The following is a 23318-nucleotide window of genomic DNA, read 5'->3' on the forward strand; positions in this document are numbered from 1 at the left end:
GTCGGTGTAGTTACTAACTCTCTGCTGCTGCTCTGCTGCAGCTGCTCCGCACAGCGCAGCCAAAGAGCAACACAGGCAACGAGAGGACTCACCCCCACATCATCGCCGCTGACGGTTTGTGGGGAAATGGCTTTTATTAGGCTGCCCAGTCCTCTTTGCGCCACTCCACACAAACCCCAATGAATAAATAATTAAAAAAAAAAACTGAAAATAGTTTAGAAAAGTGGACATATCCACCCTCCATGTTTGGAGATTGGTCGTTTTGATGTGTAGGTGGCAGACAACCGTTAAAGCTAATTTAGGTTTAGCTAATGTTAACAAAATTAAAAAAAACTAAAAATTACTTACATGCCAGAGTAGAAAGGACTGCCTCAATCTTCAGCCTCCTGTTGATGTGATGTCCAACAACTGACGACATGTTTTGACTATAGTTTTGTCCCTTTGGTAACGTAAAAGCTAAAAATCGTTTGTAAACCGTTTGGTGCCCGCCAAAAAGTTAGCTAGCGTTAGTAGAGTTAGCTACTGGTGTGGTGGAGTCCCTGAGTTTTTTGTTTGGGATTTGTTGGTCAAACCATCTTTATACACGAACTGGAAATGGACGGTAACGTTAATCACCACACAGAAGCCATGGCGATTTACTTTCTGTAGTAGTAGCAGAGACGTTCTAATAATGCCTAGAAGGACATTGGTAGTAGCTACTGGTGTTGCGTATTTCCGTGGTGATGTCAAGGGGAAGAACACCTGGCGCGATCTTGAATCTACCTGGATTTTTTCTTTCTTTTTTGAAACATCGTCCGAAGATGGTGGTGGGGTTACTTGGTTACGCGAGGACAGCGTAGGTCGTAGGAGCTGTGACTGTCCAAAGCAAAGACGGTTTGTAGAGTATCTTTGCCAAAAGTCTCTTGACATATCAAGACAACTATGGACTATGGACGTTTGAATAGTCAAAATACATAAGTTATCATGACGTGAAGCGTTTGTTGCAGTGCCGGCTGCGTGGGTATACTTGACGGTCCAGGTGTATATTTATAGCATGCCACAGCCACACACACAGCTTTAGCAAAGACGGTTTATAAATCAATTTATTGAATATCTTTGGCTTTAGGAACAATCCCGCCTTTCTGCGTTTCCGACAACACTTGAACGTAGCATGGGGCGGACGCACGGACCTATTCGTGCGTCATGACGTCAGCGGGTTTGACAGAGCCACACTTCCCTGAAGTTCGCAGTGTTTACAAGTGTGTTTTCCCGCGTTAGGACAGAACAAGTGATTGAGACGAAGAGGCGAATCAACGGGACTCGTCCCTGGGTCCTAAAGATGATAAAGACCGAGAGGATTCTACATCTGAAGAGCTGCCGGGGCCGGAAGGTCCGTGTGGTCCGGGAACATTATCTGCGGGAGCGAGTTCCCTGCTTCAGCAGTGTGTGCCAGGCGGACTGTGTGAACGGTACAGCCCGCTGCTACACACACAGAAAACAACCCTTTATTCACCTGTACAATGGACTCCTGCTACACACCATATGAACACACTGCAGCTCATAATATAGCTACCAGCTGACGTGACAATAGGCTATCTGTAGCCATCGACTTAACCAATCGCACTGAAATTCATGTTGTTTTGCTTGTATTTACTACTTTACTTTATAGGCATTGTTGCCTGCAGTATGTTTTATGGGATTATGCAACGGTTTTGATACAAAGTTTAAAGAAAAATCTCAGCTTCAGATGTCTGGATTTGGCCCAGCCCTGCTCTACAGTACAGTATGTGCCAAAGCTGTTAGTTTGCACCATAGACAGCAGGGACACTTTATTACAAGCTAAAGGTGCCTGCTGCCTTTTGTCTGAAAGTAACTCTAAAATCATCATCCATTTGACAAAGATTCACCTGCTGCACAAAACGGCACAAAGGCAAAAAAACATTCATGCAAGGGGCAACGTTTGCCCCTTGCATTAAAGTTGAAGTAGTAGCAATAGACCGAGGGGAAAAACCTCAGACATCTTTCTCTGTTTACTTCAAAACCAGATGGGAAGGTGCTGCCCGGAGACCTGACCCACTATGTGGTGCCTGATGCCGGCGTGGTCGTGGACTACCTGGAGATCTTGGAGTTCAGGGAGCTGCAGGGCATCGTCTTCACCCAGACCGCCTGCCAGGCTGTGCAGCACAGTAAAGGACGCAGGTACACTCACACCAGCAGGCTCAACATACACACGCACGCACACGTATCGTTTAACCTCTAATGCTTAATGTGTGAGAGTCCTGTCAGTGTTGTAAATTGTCATATTTAAAAATGAGCACGCTGGTTTATTATTCTAATGGCAGCAAATAGAAAAATCAGAGCTTCAGGCACAGTGACAGCTCCTGTGGTCAAGACATTTTGAATTAAGCCTCTAATGACAACCTACCTGCACAGGAGCGTAGGGAGTGGGCAGGGGGTCAACCTCATTATATCAAAGCTCTGCTGACGAAGCTAAACGAGATCCGGCCTGTGACTTGAAACACTGCTCCCACACAAACACGCAGGAGTGCTTTTGACAAACTTGATGAACACTGTAAGGAGTCCCACATGACCTCTGCTTTTGATTTCTGCTTACACCGCCTTTTAAAATGTTGCATCATTAATATGATGAGGCTTCACTTTTGATAATGTTAGGTAGACTTAGTTGGTGGAGCATATGCTGATGCCATACTGTGTCAGTAATTGCAGTTTTCTGTTCACTCCAACATACAGGGAGCACACAGAAATGAGCTGTGCATGAGTGTGTGTGTTTTGACACAATATGTGTGGATGATGACCTTTGAGTTTCTCTGCAGCTTTTCCTTTTTTTTATAAACCCCAAATTTGATATCTAATTTATAAATGTGGTGGCTGCGGTTCAGGGGGTAGAGTGGGTTCGTCTGCTAATCAAAAGGTCGGCGGTGCAATTCCTGACTCCACCAGCCTCGAAGTGCGTCGAGTGCAGCAGCTTCAGCTTCATGTTAGAGCTGCACAATTAATCACAATGTAACAGAAATCCCACTGTTTCTGTTACAGTATCAAAATTGCAGGAGCTGCAATGTTTAAGGTAAAAGGTAATAAACCTTAGATAATGTAGTAAAAATGAAAAGTGATCATTCACACTGAGATTATAATCGCAATATCTGCCCCCATAATTGCAATATGATATTTTTTGCTTCTCCTGCAGCTCTACCTAATATCTATCCAACAGACACCAGAGTGGTGTCAATCATCTCATCCGACTGAAGAGAGTCAGTCTGTTGTGTTTCTTCTTGAAGTTATTCAAAGAGATGGATGAAGGTGGACTTACTTTCCCTGTCCTCTGTTTTTATGCAGGCAGTACAACCGACTGAGAAACCTGCTGAAAGACCCTCGACATGACTGTGTGCCGTTTGCCAACGAATTTCAAGAGTACTCCTACTGTCCACGAGAGAAGGGGGAGAGTCAGGAGAAGTGGCAGACCAGGTCAGAGCACATTAACCCCCCCCCACACACACACACACACACACACACTAACAAACATCCTCCCTGAAACACCAGGCTGCACGTGGAACCAGCTCAGGGTTTATAACAGGAGTCTTAGCACATGTCATGTTGTTACACAGTAAATATTTCATAGGATTTCATAGAAGCTCAGTTCAAAGAGGAGAGGGGCTGATCGGTGAAATGTTGTTGTGTGTGTGTAGTTGCTGGTTGAGCTCAGTACAACCCAGACCAACTTGAAGCTCTGTTTTCATAAAGGTCAGATTTAGTTTTTTTCTCCTTCTTTTTACAAATTTGAAAACCTGCAGGTTTTCTGTATCAAATCATTAAACTGCACATGTAAATACTGTACAGTAGAGGAGGTTTCAAAATGTAAATATTGTGAATCACGATAAAGACAAAAAATATCATATCCTGAGTATTGTACCAAGATATTGTGATACATTGCGACTATAACCTTCTTTGCAGCAGCAAAAGGTAGGCTAATAGATCACAACTGCATTTCTAATATGAATATGATAAAAGATGAATATCTGGCATCGGTGTATTGATACATTATTGTCACTCAAAAAATACTAGCTTAAAGACTGTAAACATGGTAAATGGGTCGTCTGTCTCAGCCCAAACTAAAGGTAACAAAATCTGCAGCACCAGCATCTCCAAAGCTTATTAATCAACTCTGTTTATCTTATTTGTTGAGTCTGCTCAAAAATCATACACAAAATGTTTTGTAAAGATTTTTTCGTGTCTGGTGCACACCAACAAGAGACTCCAGGAAGTCATTGCTTCCAGCCGCTTACTCTACAAAATAAAGTGTTTCTCTCAAAATGTTAAAACACAGGATTAACTGACTGTGTGAGAAGTGACAACAACACGCAGGTTCCTGCTCCTCTGGTTCCTTCAGCAAATCTTAGATTAAAGTTTGAAAATACTCAGTTATAAAATCTTAGTTTTGTACAATGTCTGAAATCAATGAAACTTTAAGTGAACTTGAGCAGCAGGATGATGAGGAGCCACAAGATACTATAAAGTAAGTGTCTAGGTGTCAGTAGAGCTCACTTCTCCTCAAGATCCCAACACATGAGATAAAAATACAAGAAGTCAGAGCACTGACCAACACCCAAATAATAATAATTCCAGAACTGCTGTGGTATCTGCTGCACATACCAGTGAATTAGATCTACCTGTTGTCTACACTTCGTCTGTATTTCCAACCTGAGGCCTCTTTATTTGTTCTAACTGTAATTAAATTACAAGAAGTGCTTCAGTCCAGCTTTTAGATGAATGACACCAAGAATTAACTGTAACTAGAATCTGAAAGACACAGCTTCTTGTTGTAAGACACTCATCACACTTTTAATTCTCACTAAATATTAAATTTAATTCAAACTGAAAATAAAAACAAGTGGCTTGTTTGAGGAGAGTCATTTGTTCATATTAGACAAACTCTTCATGTTTACAGTGAACAAATTATATTAAATCCCATTGTAAACTGTTCTGCTTCTTCACCCAAGCTTGTAAAGTTGCAAATCATGCTCACATTTAATTTTGTTTAGTGTTTTTTTTTTTTAGAAAGAAAACTGTAACTCTGCAAACAAACACAACTCCTAGAGCAGTTAGAGAAGTGTGTTTTCTCATTCCTCTGTTATGGTTGGGTAAAAACTGCAAGGTTGTGTTTGTTTGTTTATTTATTCAAAGAGTATTGAATTATTTTTCTATTATTGCCTCAGTGTCTGCCTGTGTGTCATGTAGTAAAAAGTCTGCATGTACTCATGCTGTGCACATAAACCTGGGTATGGACTAGTTCTTGTATTGTTTTCTAGATCTAACTGGGAAAGATTTCACCAGTAGATCATGATCAGCAGTCCTGGTTCATAGAGCCTGGCAGTGATACAGAGATCAGCTCTAGCTGTTATTACAAAGATTCAGTCATAATACTGAGGTCCAGCAGTGCTGTACAAGATCTGCTGTCATCAAATTAATCTATTGCATAAAAAAGACATAGTTCCCAGAGCTGTGTGAATTATTTATGTCTAAGTGTTAATTTATGTTCCAGAGAAGCTAAATACAACATATTCAAGTTTAAAGCTTTAACAAGCCAGCTGTTTACATGTACATTGTGTTGAAATGCGTGTGTGTGTGTGTCTTTAGGTGTGTGTACTCTGCAGCGGTCTGGTACTACAACCACCTGGCAGGTATGATGGATGTAGTGATGATCACAGAGGACCAGGAGGCCGTGGTTGAGTACAGCAGCCTAAACTCTGGAGTGTACGTCATCTCCGTCCAGGTATATGCCACGCCTGCACGCCACCTTTCTGATCTACACCTCAGCCCATAAATATCTGGCTCCAGCTCTTTGGATCTGACCTGGCAAATGTCTGCGATGTTTCAGAGCCAACGTTCACCTCTAATATTGTTGAGTTGCAGCTTTGTGATTGTGCTGTCGCTTCGTTCACCCTCAAACACCCTTAAAGACGAGACTCTGCTCCTCAGCGTCGGCTGTTGTTTTGTGTGCTGAGCCAACACAGTGGAGAAGTGTCACTGTTCAGATGCTGCATGTGCTGACCTAAGGCGGCGTCACACTACTCAACAAGGAATACGCTGTTTTAGTCCTTTACAGAGTTTTTTCTCTAACCGTTAAAAAACATGTTTGAAATCAAGCAGACGCAATTCAAGCTGAATGTAGCAGCCACTTTGAAGTTTATAAACTCAGTATCCTCTGATGGAGATTTCATTCGGTATGATCGAAAGCTGCAGAACTGATTTGATCATTTATTTTTTTCACAAGTCAGTTATTTATGGCTGCAGCGCATTCACTGTTAGCTCAGATATGATGAAACCCAACATGTGATGTAATTGTCAGATGAAATGACCTCTCTTCTTACAAGGGATGATGAATTCAGACGAGGTGTCCCAGCATGGCCGTGTCAGCGTCTGCGTTGGTCAATACGAACTGATGTAAAGATTTTTTTTCTTCCCAGGTGAACTGCAAACTCTCTGGATTTCATTTAAAAATGGTGTCCTTGCATTGGTTGATCCACTGGAGAAAAATACTGTTAGTGTTGTGTTCATTCAGTTTGTGGTTCACTCATTTCACAACACTGTAGGACTGACAGGGGCTTGTAAAGAGTGTGGAATTATTCGTGTAAGACTTTTGACCTTTTTCTAGTTATTTCTATTTTATTTTATTCACATTTTCCAATAGATTACTGCAGTGCTGCACAGAGGCCATTTTGAATAATAAAAATAATTTATTGTTATACAATACAATGTTGAGCTTCCAACGTCATATTTGTAACAAGTGTTTGAATGATACCTGAGGGGTCATTGCCGAAATGTTGTGTTTCTCTAAACATGAGGAATATCAGCCGATTGATCAGTTATCATATTTTTTTACTCATCAATATCGGCATCAGCATCAGCATCAACCCTAAATAAATCCCACATCGGTTGGGCTCTAGTTGAGAGACTTCTACTGTCGGTGTCGGTTGGTGTTAAATAATCAATGGTGGTGAATAGAAAAGTTGGAGAGAGGTGAGCACAACAGGACACAGGTCACTGTTGTTATTTTTTATTAATTGATATATTTGGATCCTCATTAGACACAGCAACGTACCAGTGACTCCTCCTGGGATCCACTCAAGTCAACTCTTCATCATAATGCAAAAAAAAATTAAATTCCTTTAAGTAACTCGGCTAGAGAGCATCACCACCAGAATTAGATATTCAAAGCAAATTATTTTTCAACCATTTTCATCAATAATCTATTAAGTTTGTCTCAAAAGGATCTCACTTATTTTTAATCCTAAATCGTATTTACCCAACAGAATGTCATGGACTCTTCAGGCTGCTGAAGTGATTGTATTTGGCCTAATTGTCTTGCATTGCCATGCCATGTATACGCTCCATATCCCTCCACTGAGATGCTTGACAACTAATATGCTACTGGTGCAGTGGAGGGAAAAAATGTCAGGAAAAAAGTAAAGTTGTATGGCTGGTGTGAAATCTTGATGAAGTGGTTAAAGTATGAGTCAGTGGAGCGTTGAGAGTTGTTTCAACACAATAGAGGCTGTGATGAATCAGAGAGAGGTTCTGTAAACAGCTGATTCACTTGAAAGTTATTTACCTGCTAACAGGACATCATAGAGATGAGAGACTGGTCTTTGCACCGCTGTCAAAACATCAGTATGGAGTTATTTTCAGTGTTAAGTTAGATTTCAGGATGCAGATCTCACTTTATTAAAGCAAGGTAAATTGGGCACAGTTTTACCTGTTTTCATATGTTTCATTCTGGCGGACACAGGATTTGAATGTTACCAGCCAGGGTTAAAAACGGAGAACAGAACAGCAATAAAAGGAAATAAGAGGGTTAATTTGAAACTAAATTATGAAATTAAAAATTGCAAAAATGTGTCACCCTGCCTCAGTCACCATTTTCACAAGTAATACATTTTTGGTCCAACCCTTCCACTTCATATCCAAAATGAAACTGATGATGGTCATAAGTGTCCACTTGGACCGCGTTAGTGCGCTGTGCAGGTATTTTTAGTCAGGGCCGACTAATACAGGATTTTTGGGGCCAGTGCTGATACTGACATTAGGAAGTAAAAAAAAAACAGATAAATTATTAATTGGCTGATATTCCTCACAGAATTTCTGAAATGACGTCTTGAATATAGTTCGAACACTTGTGACAGATATGTATAGAAATAAAAAGAAAAAGGGTTAAAAGCCTCTAATGAATAATTACACGCTGGGCTTCACAAGCCCTCATGAGTCCTACAGTGCTGTGTGGAGCAAACCTATAGAAATGAGAGAACCACAAACTGATTAATCAGTTTGGATGCTCTTCATAAAAAATGTCTTATCACAGATCTTAGATATCTGCTGCTGAGTCACTCTTTTCTGCAGTTTTAGTTGGTTCTCTGTCAGATAAAGTTGTCAACTATCCTGCTAAGCTTTGTTTCTAATCTGCCAGCTCTGATTTCTGTCTCTGATTAGCCACAATAGAGGAGCTGAGCATGATGGGTATTGTAGTACTTAAATGCTTTTGACATTCAGAATTGACAGAAACACTTAAATATAATTAAAACACAAGGCTTGTCAAATTCAGGAGTAGCAAGCTGTGAAAGGCAAATGAAAAATGTTTTTTTTTGTTGTTGTTGTCATCAAAAAAGGATCATTTATTTCCATAGTTTTTTATTTTCCTTCTGTCAAAACAGGTGAGCAGAAGGGAAGAAAAAACAACAACCACAATTGCCTTCATGGCTTCTGTATTTTTTTTTTATTTTACATAATGAACAACAAAGATAACAAACAGGAACAGCAACAGCAACAGCAACAGCAACAACAACAACAACAACAACAACAACAACAACAACAACAACAAGAGAAAAAAAAAAAAAAAAAAAAAGACAAAACACAAAACATGAATGAAAGTTCATGAATACATTCATGAGTCACCCCAACTACACACACACACACACACACACACACACACACACACACACACACACACACACATATATAACACAGATGGAGTGGTCCCGTTCTGAGACTGGCGGGGCTGGAGACATAACCCACCAGGACCGGGCACCACACAGAGAGTGCTGAGAGGGATACATTGAAGCATCATTCTGCCCGCTCACAATGAAATGCAACATTTTAACATTAGGAAACATTTAATCCTGTTCTCCTCCACCTATAGCGCGAGAGGATCTCTTCAGAGAAAAAGAGAAGAGAAAAAAACAAATATATAAAAATAAAATTAAAATAATAATACTTTTTTTTTTTTTTTCCCCTCTTTCTTTGGAGTAATATGACAGGTACCACCAAAGAAACCATAACAACAACAATAATAATAGTAAATAACTAAATAAAATTTCAATAAACAAGAGTGAACAAAATGGCTCATCATTGTCAGTATTGTATCAGGATATATCCTCATCGATTTGATTTTCTTTCAAGAGTGACATGATTTGACTCAGAGAATCTGTGTGATCACTGCCCAGATCTTGCAGGACAGAAGCAGCTTGTTCCATAGAAACAAGTTCCAGAAAGTCCTTCTGCCAATTAACTATATCAAAACAATTTGGTTTCTTCACTTTCCAGTTCATAAGGATTAACCGTTTAGCTGAAAGGAAGGCTAGGTCTAATAAATATTGAATTTTTTTTGTGGTTGCTCCCTCTATTTGTTTTCCTAGAAGACCCACTGCTGGTTCTAAAGGAAAGTTGATTTTAAATAATTTACATAGATAATCTCTGATTTTTAACCAAAATGTCTGTGTTTCTGGGCAGTGCCACAGTAAGTGGATAAGAGTTCCATTCATTCCACACCCATGCCAACATTTATCTGTAACACCATTATTCATTTTCTTAAGTTTATGTGGAGTGATATAGGATCTGAACAGAATCTTAATTTGTATGGCTTCTGTATTAAAAATACAGTCAAAAGAAAACCTGCCACTCATGGTGGACGTTGAAGGCCTCTGCAGGGATGTTACTGGGACTGTAGTTTACTGTTAACGTTAACCTGCATGGTTTTCCCCTTCTATAATTATATTGTACAGCGGGGGAGAGGGTTATATCTGATAGCTGAGATTATTACTGTCAGATATTGTCCCCCTCTATTAAATATGAAAGGAGGCTCCCACATCCTTGAGTTTTACACTGCTGACTTGTATCATCAGAACAGACATGTCCTATGATTTTTGGAGAGACCCATAAACCCAGTCACTGTTTTATATGTTAATCTGTGAATTTCTTCACCCCTTCTCATGTGTCTTTGTTTGTCTTTATTCAGGATTATTTGCAGAACTTCTGGTCGGAGCTGCAGGCGGCACACGAGCTGTACGTCTCCATTTCTCAGGCGCTGCAAGAGAAGGAAGGTGAAGGCAAAGAGAGAGAGTACAGCGAACATCTCCCTGCTGAGGTCCTGGAGGTTGGAATCAAGTCTGGACGCTACTTTCAGGTACACTCTAAGGGCGCACTCACAGTAGGCAATCGGTCCGTGCCCAAGCACATTTGCCCCACCTTTTCTTCACCGTGTCAACTGGAAATGTGTAGAATCAGTTAATTCAGTGAGCAGTAGGCTACGTGTATTACCAGCAGTCAATAGTAAGAATTCCTTCTAGGATCAAAGAGGTCGCAAAAGAAATGAGAAAGTGTTTTAAGGTATTATCTCTGAAGCTGTGGGGCTTACTGAGGAGCGTTACACTCATGCTGCGTCAACGCACCAAGAAGAGAGTGAATATAATTTAATAACTTGGTGATTATGTTTTGTTTTGTTGTCTGTCTCTCAGGGCACTCTGAATGTCAGCAAACACCGGGCCCAGACCGAGGCTTTTCTCATGATGGAGAATTTTTCTAACAAGAGCACAGGTGCAAAACTGCAACTACACAATCACAACCTGTTACACTGATGGGATGTATATTTACCAAAGGCCACATTTATTCACTACTAATATCATTGTCTCATCACTGGTGACTGGATTTGTTTCTTCTTTTTCATCCGCTCTCTTCAGATATAAGCTGCGTGTTGGTGCACGGGGAAAAGAATCGTAACAGGGCTGTGCACGGCGACGTGGTTGTGGTGGAGGTCTTGCCAAAGAGCGAGTGGAGAGGAAAGGTCACGGCACTGACGGAGGGTCAAGGGGAGGACAAGAGTGGAGAGGACGGACAGAGCAAACTGCTGCCCACAGGTGGGACGTCTGTTGAGGAGCTGGAGACGCTGTTAACACTGAGGATGTTGTTTTCTGTCCTGGGTTGTTTGTCTGTTTGCTGCTTAGGCTGCTACACATTAGGCAAATCTTACCTGATTGAAAACATATGGGAGACCACAGACATGAGGACAGTTTCAACTGATTTTAAACATTATAATCCTCTGAACTCACACACAGGACGATTCAGCCAGACAATGAGACCACACACCTGCTGATGTGATCAAACACATGAACTGCAAAAACTTACAGCAGAAGTGTTTCTGGGGGTAAAAAAACCCCAGCTCAAGACTAATGCTAAGCTAACAGTAGATATTTGCAATATCTGAACCTCATGATATACTGACGTAATAATAAACCAAATAAACTAACAGGTAGCCCTCTTCACAACTAAAGTCAAGAAACACTCAACACTGTATCAGCTGGCTGTCCTGCTGTGCTCTCTCTTATGCAGTAAATATCAAAATAAAGAGTGTGTAGCCTCAGTGAACTCCCTGGCTTGACCAATATTCAGTCATACTGAACATAAACATATTTCATGCCCAATGCAATACTTTTCATGAAATCTATGAACTCTTGTTTAATGGCAGCATCACTCACAATATTCACCATCATATATTGAATTTTTTTTTGCTTGATTGTGTGTAGATTTTCCATTTTTTCTCACTTCTGAATTCCTTTGTGTCTCAGTCTGTTCAGATGAATTGAGATGTTTCACCCACATTGTTTTAATGCTGTAATGTTTTGTTTCCTCCTCTCTTCATCTAGTTTTTAACAGTAGGTTTAAGATCATGTTTGGATGAAGACTTGAAAAATGAAAAGTTTTTCTTTTTTAATATGCTAAAGGCACCGCATCAGGATGTTTCAATAGTTTACATCCAGTCATCCAAACTGTTGCTGAAATCTGCATCAAGTCACTGCCATGTTTTTGTGCTTGATATAAATAAATCAGGGTCCCAGTTAACAGGTTACTCAGGGTGTTGTATTAAAGCAGAAGTAAGCGATCCGGTCGTTTTGGCTAATTCTGCGTTCCAGGCAGGCTTTTGAAACCGTAAGTTACAGCTTCAAGTCACGACTTATGACTTTGTAGCGTTCCAGGCAACCCGTAACTCGTGTTTTTCCGACCTGTTGCCTGTGAAAGTGCACTATAACGGCCACTCATGTTTTTCCGACCCGTGTACTCGTACCAGATCGAACTGGTACGACTTCACAGGTAGGAAAAACACGAGTTACGGGTTGCCTTGAACGCACCATAACTTCTTGTCAGAATAGTCTTGTCAGTGTTTCGGTCCAAACACTCTATGTAAGTGATTGCTGTCGGAAGATAGAACTATTTAAGACTTATATTAACACAAATATATTGCTTACTTCTGCTTTAACCACCTTTAATACGCATTTTCATACTTGGAGAATTAAAGTTCAACCAACAGTTTGTCCAACTCAAAGACGAGACGAGACTAGATCATTCGATTCCAGAGGGTCGTCCATTAATCAGAAGAACGTTTGCTGTGTCCCGTCTCCCTGGTGAATGACTGTCTCAGTCCCTACAGTGTGTTGTTATTTAATGTGAAATAGTCACTCGCCAGGATGATTTTGAGTGAGCTGCTCATCACTCACTGCACTGCATCGACTGCTACCATCTGCTGTTCTGGGAGAAGCGGTGTTACTGTGCTGATCTCTGCTTATTTTAACTTGCAGGCCGTGTCGTCGGGATTCAGCAGAGGAACTGGAGGGACTACGTGGTGACTTTCCCCCCCAGGGATGGGACTCAATCCCAGAGCAGGAACTCCCAGCGCATCCTGGCTGTGCCCTGGGACCATCGCATCCCTAAGATCCGCATCAGTACTCAGCAGGCTGATACTCTGCAGGTGCAGTTCGCCTTCCACTGGCTGCTCATTCATTCACTCAGCCACAAATTTTGCTTTCTTAAAAACGTGTAAGGATGTAATTGGATATATTGATTTTTCATAATGGATCTACTGTCATCTGGGCCATTAATATCAAAGTGGCATTGTCGTAACACCTCAGCTTGATCTTTAACCAACATAAACACATGTTGGTGAGGTCTTGTGATTCTTCTTGTGTCTTTTTCTCCAGGATCACAGAGTGGTGGTACGCATTGACTCGTGGGAAAGCACGTCGCTCTATCCCAATGGCCACAGCGTGCGGGTTCTGGGTCGGGCTGGGGAGCTTGAGACGGAGGTCCAGACCATCCTCATAGAGAACTGCATCCACGTGCCTCCGTTCTCAGAAGCACAGGTGAGAGGAGAAGCTTCTCCTTTTTGGTTGCAAGTAAGAAATCTGTTATTAGACATTGGCCAAACCCAAGACCACCTACCATTGGAAGATTGGCAAGGAATAAATCTGGAAGTGGAATAGTTGACAGATTTCAAATTGAGAGTTCCCTTAATGGTCATTTTGATGTATTTCCTCACATTAAAATGAAATGATGTTTCAATAAAACAGCAGACACAAATAAAAACGACACACTGACTGATTTACTCACAAAGAACCAACACAAGGGATGTGAGCAAACACGAGGAGGCACTGCCACCCAGAGGCCCCTGAAGACAGCGTCAGTGTGTGTTTGTGTGTGTGTGATGAAGCAGCCTTGTTGAGATGATCTTTTTTCCATCTTGGTGAATTTGTTTACCTTCCTCCTCTTGTTCATCAGATGATCTAAGGGCTTCACGTAGTTAAAATCACGTTTTCTTTCCAGTCAGATTCATGTTGTTCATTTCGTTCTGTAGAAAAGAGCCACTGATGAAACTCACTCACTCAGTATCCAACTGTCTCTTCTCAGAACAAAGCGCTGGCCAAATAAATAATTCATACCTGTCCCTCCACTGTGGCACAGCTGCATCTGTGAGATCTCGAATGCCTAATGTCACCTTGTGTTTTTTCTTTTTTCATGTTTTTTTTTTTTACCTGGTGTCTGTCCGTCCTCAGCTCAGAGAGATGCCGGTCAACTCCCCTGAGAGACCGTGGAAGGTGGATCCGGCCCAAGTGACAGCGCGGCGGGACCTCAGGGAGACTCACCTGGTGTTCAGCATCGACCCAAAGGGCTGCGAGGACGTGGACGACACCGTGTCGGTGCGCGGCCTCGCCGGCGGTGACCTGCTGGAGCTCGGGGTCCATATCGCCGACGTCACCCACTTTGTCACAGAGGGATCGCTCACCGACCTGGAAGCACAAAGCAGGTGAGGTGGAAAGAAATCAGGAGCATCTTCCAACAGGCAGAGGCTTTTATGTCTATCATGGATGAAAGGGGAGATCACGTTGATAAGAGGAGGAGACATAAGAATAGAGGATGATTATTCATCCGAATGTAATGAGGCTGTGGAATTTACAGATTCACACGAGCCACAGGTTTTGGTTAGAAAATAAACGTGAACCAAACATAGACCTGTGTGTGTTGTTGATTAGGTGTGTATCTAATGCAACAAACCTGACAGAGTAAGAGGACTCAGCAGTTACATCTTGTTCTTGTTTATCAGGCCAGAGTCACACTATCTGGCTTCATCAGGTTATGTGTGTTCAAGACTAAAACAGAATACATGATATCTCAAAACATACATCAAGCATTCAAGTGTAAAAACAGAGTATATAATATCCCAGAACATAGTCAATTGTAACAGTACCAGTTATCAGAAAGAGAAATCAAGCAATTAGGTAATTGGAATATTTTTAATCATGAGGAGCTTGGTCGTAAAATCACCTTGAGGTACAACTAAACTTCAAATCAAATCAAATTGTATTTGTTTGGCACTTTTCATGCACAAAAGCAACACAAAGTGCCTCACAGAAGCTAAAAACAAAAAAAGAAGAAAACCCAACCCTCCCACCCCCACAAATACACACAGAGACAGACACACGCACACACACTCACAGTTTACACCCACACGCACTAGCTGTCATTAGAGAGACATAGCCGGGCACCAATACCTGAGGCGAGACGAAAGCCACCTCGGGGGGCCGACCACCCTGAGAGGGCTTCCGGCCCACAACACGGGAACGCTGCCACGGAGACAACCCCGACCCGGACAGTCAGGCAGCCCCACACCAAGGTGTGGAGCCCTCTAGCCACCTGGGCCGGAGCCATCCACAGGAAAAAAGCAACTCCCAGTGTGGTTGGCCCCCAGTAGGAAACACTGGAGATAAAAACTAATGGACTAAAACCACTAAAACCGAAAAGCTAAAAGACGAAAACAGTAAGATAAGATAAAAGGTATAAAATAAACAAAGTACAGGTGTAAAAACTTCATTAAAACATGTAGCTAAAATCATATAAAACAAAGATTAAATATGATAAGAAGCCTGATTAAAAGGAATAAAGAAATAACAGAAATCAATTAAAAGACTGATTGAAAAGGTGAGTCTTGAGCCTCTTTCTAAAAACATCAACAGTCTCTGCAGCTGTTCCACAATCAGGGGCCATAATAACTGAATGGCGCCTCCCTCCCCGTGTGTTTTGGATCTGACTTTTGGTATGGTTAAAAGGCCAGCACTGGAGGACCTCAGGGTCCGCAAGGGTAGATATGGTAATAGTAGCTCAGATAAATAAAAGGGCCCAAGGCCGTTAAGACGAACCTTAAAATCGATCCTGAAGCGTACGGGGAGCCAATGAAGCGATTTTAAAACTGGTGTAATGTGCCGCCCTCTGGTCCTCGTCTTCGTCGAGATGTTCTTTTTGGGAGCAGGGCATTACAATAATCTAAACGACAAGAGATAAGAGATAAAAGCATGCATTAGCACCTCTGTGCTGGCCTGAGAGAGAAACCTGAGACATAAAAGTGTGTTGTGTCTGCAGTGCAAGAGCCGTTTTCTTAGAAAATCAGAGCCTGAACATTCAGCTCAATGAGAACAGGTCAGAGTGCTGTTTGATTTTTCATAGTGTGAATGTTTGTCCTTGTCCAAGGGCTGATCTTACACTCACCAGCTTCACTAAGTACACTTTAGAACTGCAGGCTGCAACTGAATTCTTTGAGGCAAGATTCAACATAGGGCGCAGAGTGAGCCAGTAAAGTATCCCTCACACCACCAGACCACCACCATCAGCCTGAACTGATACGAGGCAGGATGGATCCATGCTTTGATGTTGTTTACCGCAAATTCAGCAGAAATTAAGACCCATCGGACTGGGCAGCTTTTTTCCTTCTTCTATTGTCCAGTGTCGCTGCCTGTGTGAAGTGTAGCCTCAGTGTCCTGTTGTTAGCCGACAGCAGTGACACCCGGTGTGGTCTTCTGCTGCTGGAGAACATCTTCTTCAAGGTTCCACGTGTTGTGGTTCACAGATGTTCTTCTGCAGACCTCGGCTGTAACTAGTAGCTATTTGAGTTACTGTTGACCTTCTATCAGCTTCAACCAGTCTGGACATTCTCCTCTGACCTCCGACCTCCAACCTCTGCCATCAACAAGTAATTTTCTCCCTGAGAAACTGGATATTTTCTCTTTTCGGACCACTCTCTGTTAAACTCTAGAAATGTGGTAAAAAAAAATCTCAGTAGATCAGCAGTTTGTAAAGCACTCAGACCAACAACCATGCTGCCTTCAAATTCACTTAAATCACTTAAATCAGCAGAACTTCACCATGTCTACTTGACTAAATGCACTGAGTTGCTGCTGTGTTATTGGCCTGGTAGATGTTTGTGTTAATGAGTTGAATAAATGAGGGTACAATTGATTCAGAATTCAGCAGCATGCTCTGTTTGGATCCTCTAAAGGTACAGGTTTACATATGGACAGTAGGGACATTAAAAATGACCCTGAATCAGATGAACATTAATTTATTTCAGTGCTGAAGTGTAAATGGTTCCAGACTTACCTATAACTACAGTGTAGACATAACTGATGATACAGAGGAGGGGGGAATACCACAGGCTATCATTTTGTGAATATTTCATGATTCTGTCTCCTCTGTGGAGGAAAGAAACAGATGATGCCGCTGTTTTTTCCTTCACTTTCTTCTTCTTGTTTCTTCCTCAGGGCTACGACCTACTACCTGGCAGACCGCAGGTACGACATGTTACCTGCTGTTCTCAGCTCAGACCTCTGCTCTCTGCTGGGGGGAGTCGACAGGTGAGTGGACTCGTACGTCTCCGCTGTGCATGTATCGTGTGTTGATCGGCCTCTAGCTTTTCTGTAACTACTGCGTGTGCGTTCCCGCTCAAATCCAGGTATGCGATGAGCGTGCTGTGGGAGCTTGATGCGCACACGCTCGAAGTCAACAAGGTGTGGTACGGCCGCACTATCATCCGCTCCTCCTACCAGCTCCACTACGAGCTGGCCCAGGCGCTCCTGAACGGAGAGTCGGCGGAGGTCCCAGAGCTGGCCCCGCTCAAATCCGAGGATAGGGATGCGAAGCTGGCCGAGCTGACTCAGGCTCTGGAGACGCTCACACACGTGGCCAGACACCTCCGAGCACAGAGGGACAGAGGAGGAGCGCTGGAGCTGGAGGGGGTGGAGGTACGTTTGTTGCTCCATCCACCTGTTTCCTGTGTTTTCAGATATTTAGCATTTAAATAAAACCCGCCTCTCTCCCCTCAGGTGAGGGCCCAGCTGGACGAGGAGAGGAACATCACCGCTCTGGTTCCCCGTCAGCCCCTGGAGGTCCACGAGACCGTGGCCGAGTGCATGATCTACGCCAACCACTGGGTGGCGCGCAAGATCCAGGAGGTGTTCCCTCATCAGGCGCTGCTGAGGCGTCACCCGCCGGCTCGCCAGGAGTTCTTCAGCCAGATGGTGGAAAGCGCCAGAGCCAAGGGCTTCACCATCGACACCAGGTGACTGAGTCAGGAGGGTACAGAGTATTAAAGTGAGTGTCAAAGAGTCACACATTTGAACGGCTGATTCTGTTCCTCCAGGTCCAACAAAGCTTTGGCCGACTCTCTGGACCAGGCCATGGACCCACAGGACCCGCTGGTGAACAGGCTCCTGAGGATGATGACCACCCAGGCCATGTCAGAGGCTCTTTACTTCTCCACCGGTGCCGAGTCTCAGGACCAGTACTACCATTATGGTACTCAGCCAGTAAAACTTGATTTGATCAATACTTTAGCAGCAAAATCATTTGTAGTGTAAATAACATCACAGTGTGCCCAAGTGCAATATCCCAATATCCAAATCGCATTAGCTGCAATTTATTTGATGAAGGTAAAAATGTGTGTGGTGTGTTACTACAGAGATGTCCTGGACAACAAATCATTTTTTCAAGACATATCTGCCAACATACTGTAATCACAATATGCTTGTTGCATATTGTGCAGCCCTTAATATAACGCAGTCCTTTACAGAATGAAATTGATAAGAAAACAAACTCACCTTCACACACATACAGACCCAGAGAATAATAAGTGACCAGCACTGAAGACTGGAAAGCAAAGATATGATGATAGAGCAATAAAGATTAAAAATAAAATGATAAAATAGAGGAGAATAATAAAAAAATAAATAAGCAGAAACCAAACACTTGCAATTCTGAGAAATTAACTGGATCCAGATCTAGATCTGGATGAAGGATCTTGTATTGGTTCTGGTTTTGGTAAGACTAGATCAAACAAGAATTTATCCTGATGATGATTAAGAGTTGAGGGAAAAAATCAGTAAAGCATATCATGATATCATGATATTTTATGTCACAATATTTTATTGGTACAGAGATGCCAAGTATCAATCTATCATAATAGGAATTTAATTTTTAGTACTAGAATACTAGAGTACTTTACACAACTGTCAGTCGTATATTTGACAGTCACATTATGCAAAAATAAAAGTTGGGCCTTTCAGGATACAGTTAGCCAATAATATCATATCATGCTGACATTAAACCCTGGGGCTTCTGGGGATTCCCACCTCTGGTGCTGACCTCTTATCTGTCTCTTAGGTTTGGCTCTAGATCGATACACACACTTCACCTCGCCCATCCGTCGCTACGCCGATGTGGTGGTCCACCGCCTCCTCACTGCAGCCATTGCCATGGAGATGGAGGCAGCCACTGGTAAAGCAGTAGCTGCTAACAAAGAGCTGGAGGAAATGGCCCAGCACATCAACAGCAGGAACAGGGTCAGTGTCGCTCTGTGGCTCTGTGGTGTCGTTATTCACGTCTTCTCTGTGAAATTACCTGTGACCTCTGTGTGACCCCCGCAGGCGGCCAAGCGAGCACAGAAGTTGTCCACAGAGCTGTTTCAGTGTCTCTACTTCAAGGAGAGAGACCCACAGACGGACCAGCGCTGTGTGGCCGATGCCATCATCTACGCCATCCGAGATGACGGCGTGTTGGCGTTTGTCCCAGAGTAAGAAACTGAATAACTAGATACAATATTCTTTATTTTCCTCCTCATCAAAACCTATGTACAGACCAAAAAAATTTAATTTCTTTTCTACATTCCTGTAGAAAAGGTACATTTTTTAGGAACTAGCCGTCAATTAAGCTATAGTATATGCAGTTGTGCGTGTGGCAGCAGGATTGTGTGTGTGGTGTGTGTGTGTGGGACTGAATCAGAATAAACCACAGTGGCCTGCTATGGAGCAGACGTAGGTCACAACAGCTCCCGTTTTATTCAACTTATTTAGCACCCTTCTTCGAATATATGCAGTAGGTCCTATATTTTGTGGTGATACAGATTTAGGGAAAACTTAATCTCGCTTCGACGCGGTGCCCTAGAAAGGTGAAACATAAGGTCCCGACGATAATCAGCTGCAGAGAAACGGCTAAGCTAACTATTGAAGAACATGGCGGAAGGCAGCCAACTAACCGTGGAGCTTCTCCGAGGCGAGCTCAAACTATCCCGTGAAGCAATTCTGGGTGATTTGAAAAATGAGATCTCCATCCTTCGTGCGGAGCTGTCTCAGGAAATCGAGGCCATACGCTCAGAAACAACTACGAGCTTTCAGACTCTGCGCCATGAAGTGGGGGATGAGCTGACCAATCTCCGGCAGGGACATGCCCAGGTCTCGGCCGAACAAACCAGCATGGCACACGGTCTCTCAGACGCCCTCGACCGTATACAGCAGCTGGAACAATCCAACGAACTGAAAACCAAGGAACTGAAGCAGCTGAAAGATAAATGCTTTGATCTGGAGAGCCGGAGTCGGCGGCAAAATCTGAGATTCATCGGCATTCCGGAGGGAGCTGAGGGCACTTCCCCCACGAAGTTTATGTCGGAGCTCATCCCAGAGCTCCTGGGAGCCGAGAATTTCCCCACTCCCGTGACGATTGACCGTGCTCACCGTTCCTTGGCTCCCAAACCTAAGAAAGGAGCCAGACCAAGACCAATAATAGTTCGGCTGCATTACTACGCCCAAAAAGAGAGGATTATGGGCATCGCAAGAGGCAAAACCCCCCTCAACTACCAGGGTTCCCCCGTGCATATCTATCCTGATCTCCCGGCAGAGATAAGCAAGATGCGGGCTACTTTCAACGCGATTAAAGCCAAGCTCAGAGAAGCCAAGGTGGAATACAGCCTCTTCTACCCTGCGGTCCTATCTGTCAACTTTAACGGGGTTCGATACACCTTCAACACTCCGCAGGCAGCGGAAGACTTCTACAAGGCAAAGATAGCTCCGCCGCAGACCGGATGATCACCTGTCTCTTTTCCTCTCTCGACGTGGGACATGTCAACCGTGTGAATAACTGTCGGGAGGACCACACATCCAGCCGTCGAAGACCGGTGGCATATCCTTTATTAACTCTGATGTTTATTGGGCTCAGGCCAGACATTGAAGTACGTCTGCTGTTGGAGGTGATAGACGACACCGCCGCACGTCGGGAGAAACGGTAATAAGACTGCAACTTTATGACCAATTCTCTATGACTCCGGGTAAGAACATTAAGTTGGTCAGTCTGTTCACCTGCCCTACAGTATTCACTCAAATGAAGCCTGGCCTGCTGATGGCTACTGATCACTACTGTTTAAAACACATATCCCTCCCTTTTTTCTTTTTCTTTTTTTTTTGGTTTGGATCAGATTGTGGTTACATGTTTCAATGCTTTTCTGTATCCAATATAGCCTACTATTTGTGTAACATATGCTTATCAAGGTAAAATCAATATACTTTTTTTTCTTTTTTTCTTTTTTTGGATAAACCACCGCTTAATTTCACCTCTTTTTCAGAAGGGTGCAATGATTATTATTCTCTTAAATTCAGGGTGCTAATCTAAGGATAACTTGAAACTGAATAGCTGTAGTTCAGTTAGACAGTGCTGGAGCACTATGGTTAGTTTGAAACAAATGTGGGTATCTTTTACCTTTCAGTTGGGGAAAGGTAAGGGGGGTGGGAAAGTGGGTTATGGTTCTTTTCTATGGTTCTCGTTTTCTGTGTTAGCAGTTGCAGTGCTACTTTTGTTCATTGAGGTGTGGCTACATCATTTTATCTGGGGATAGGCTTATATGGTTGATTGTCATAAAGGTGAGGAGAGCTTGGTTCAATTTGTCACATGGAATGTGAAGGGAATGAATGGGGTGATTAAGCGTAGCAGAGTTTTGTCTCATCTTAAAAAATTAAAGGCGGACGTGGTGTTTTTACAAGAGACCCACTTAAGAAATAAAGATCATTGTTACTTACACAGAGGGTGGGTAGGCCAGGTCTACCACTCCAGCTTTCAGGCCAGAGCCAGAGGAGCTGCCATTTTAATAAGTAAAACTACTCCTTTTGTTTGCTCACATTCCTTCTCTGATAGACAGGGTCGATATGTCGTAGTGGAGGGAAAGTTATACAATTTCCCACTCACTTTAGTTTGTGTATATGCACCTAATTACGATAATGATCAGTTTTTTTCTTCTCTATGGTCATCAATTCCAAATCTTAACACTCATAGCATAATCATTGGAGGAGATTTCAACTGTGTCTTAAATCCTAAATTAGACAGGTCCTCCAAAATCAGTCAGCCTCTCTCCAGGTCAGCAAAGAGTATTGAATCTTTTTTGAGAGACTATGGAGCTACTGACCCTTGGCGGTTCTCAAACCCGTCCACTCGCTGTTATTCTTTTTTCTCCCCTGTTCATCAATCATACTCACGAATTGATTATTTCCTCATAGACCGCAAATTTTTACCATCTGTCAAGAAATGTGACTATGATGCAATAGTTATATCTGACCATGCCCCACACGTATTACAATTAGCATTCAAACAAAAATCAACTGCTGCCCCCTGGCGACTGAATAATCTCCTGTTAAAAGATGACGCTTTTGTGAAATTCATTTCAGCCCAGATAGAACAGTTTATTCCTCTGAACGATAACGGAGAAGTATCAAAAGGAACACTCTGGGAGGCTCTGAAAGCATATATCCGCGGCCAGATTATTTCTTATGCCAAATCCGCTCGCCGCAATCGCCTCAAACGTCTGGCCGAGATCTCAGATGAAATACTCAAGATTGACCATCAGCATTCAATATCACCCTCACCAGAACTTTACAATAAGAGGATCTCACTCCAGTCAGATTTTAATCTTTTATCTACTGAAGAATCGGCTAAATTATTAATGCAATCCAGATGTAAATGGTTTGAGCAGGGTGAGAAGGCCGGACGTCTATTAGCTCACCAGCTCCGTCAAACAGCTGCAACTAGACTCATAACAGAAATTCGCACGGCCTCTGGGGAAATACTCTCTGACGAACTAGAAATTAACAACGAATTCAAATCTTTCTATACTCGTCTTTACACCTCTGAGTCCAAAGGAGATTCCTCTTTAATAAATAATTTTCTAAACAAATTATCAATACCTACCATAGAACCGGATCACAAAACTAGCCTCGACGAGCCATTTTCATCAGAGGAATTAATTAGCGCAATTAAAAGTATGCAATGCTCTAAAACGCCTGGCCCAGATGGGTTTACCGCCGAATTTTTTAAAACCTTTGCAAATTTACTCTCCCCAGTATTGCTTGACACCTTTAATGAAGCCTTTACGTTGAAGACTCTTCCTCCAACTCTATATCAAGCCTCCATATCAGTCCTGTTAAAGGAAGGTAAAGACCCCAAAGAGCCAGGCTCCTACCGTCCTATTAGTCTCTTAAATGTAGACAACAAGATTTTAGCCAAAATGCTGGCCACACGATTGGAGAAAATTCTACCTTCAATAATATCATCAGACCAGACCGGGTTTATTAAAAATCGTCATT

At 42.7% G+C, this 23318-nt stretch overlaps 1 protein-coding gene across 1 annotated transcript in view; it reads left to right on the forward strand.

Annotated features, from left to right (window-relative positions):
* Nucleotides 1-1182: 1182 nt before the first annotated feature.
* dis3l (DIS3 like exosome 3'-5' exoribonuclease) overlaps nt 1183-23318 on the forward strand; it is a 28020-nt gene continuing 5884 nt past the window's right edge. The window contains exons 1-16 of the mRNA XM_085769866.1: nt 1183-1448; nt 2025-2178; nt 3334-3462; nt 5632-5767; nt 10283-10450; nt 10782-10860; nt 11004-11180; nt 12897-13066; nt 13296-13457; nt 14148-14398; nt 17184-17276; nt 17375-17663; nt 17745-17980; nt 18062-18216; nt 19081-19259; nt 19344-19489. Coding sequence (XP_085625992.1) covers nt 1319-1448; nt 2025-2178; nt 3334-3462; nt 5632-5767; nt 10283-10450; nt 10782-10860; nt 11004-11180; nt 12897-13066; nt 13296-13457; nt 14148-14398; nt 17184-17276; nt 17375-17663; nt 17745-17980; nt 18062-18216; nt 19081-19259; nt 19344-19489 — 2654 coding nt within the window. The 5' untranslated portion in view covers nt 1183-1318. The remainder of the gene's footprint in view (nt 1449-2024; nt 2179-3333; nt 3463-5631; nt 5768-10282; nt 10451-10781; nt 10861-11003; nt 11181-12896; nt 13067-13295; nt 13458-14147; nt 14399-17183; nt 17277-17374; nt 17664-17744; nt 17981-18061; nt 18217-19080; nt 19260-19343; nt 19490-23318) is intronic.

This window comes from Trachurus japonicus, chromosome 3 (genome assembly GCF_045865225.1).
Source record: "Trachurus japonicus isolate A0001 chromosome 3, Traja_1.0".
NCBI lineage: Eukaryota > Metazoa > Chordata > Actinopteri > Carangiformes > Carangidae > Trachurus > Trachurus japonicus.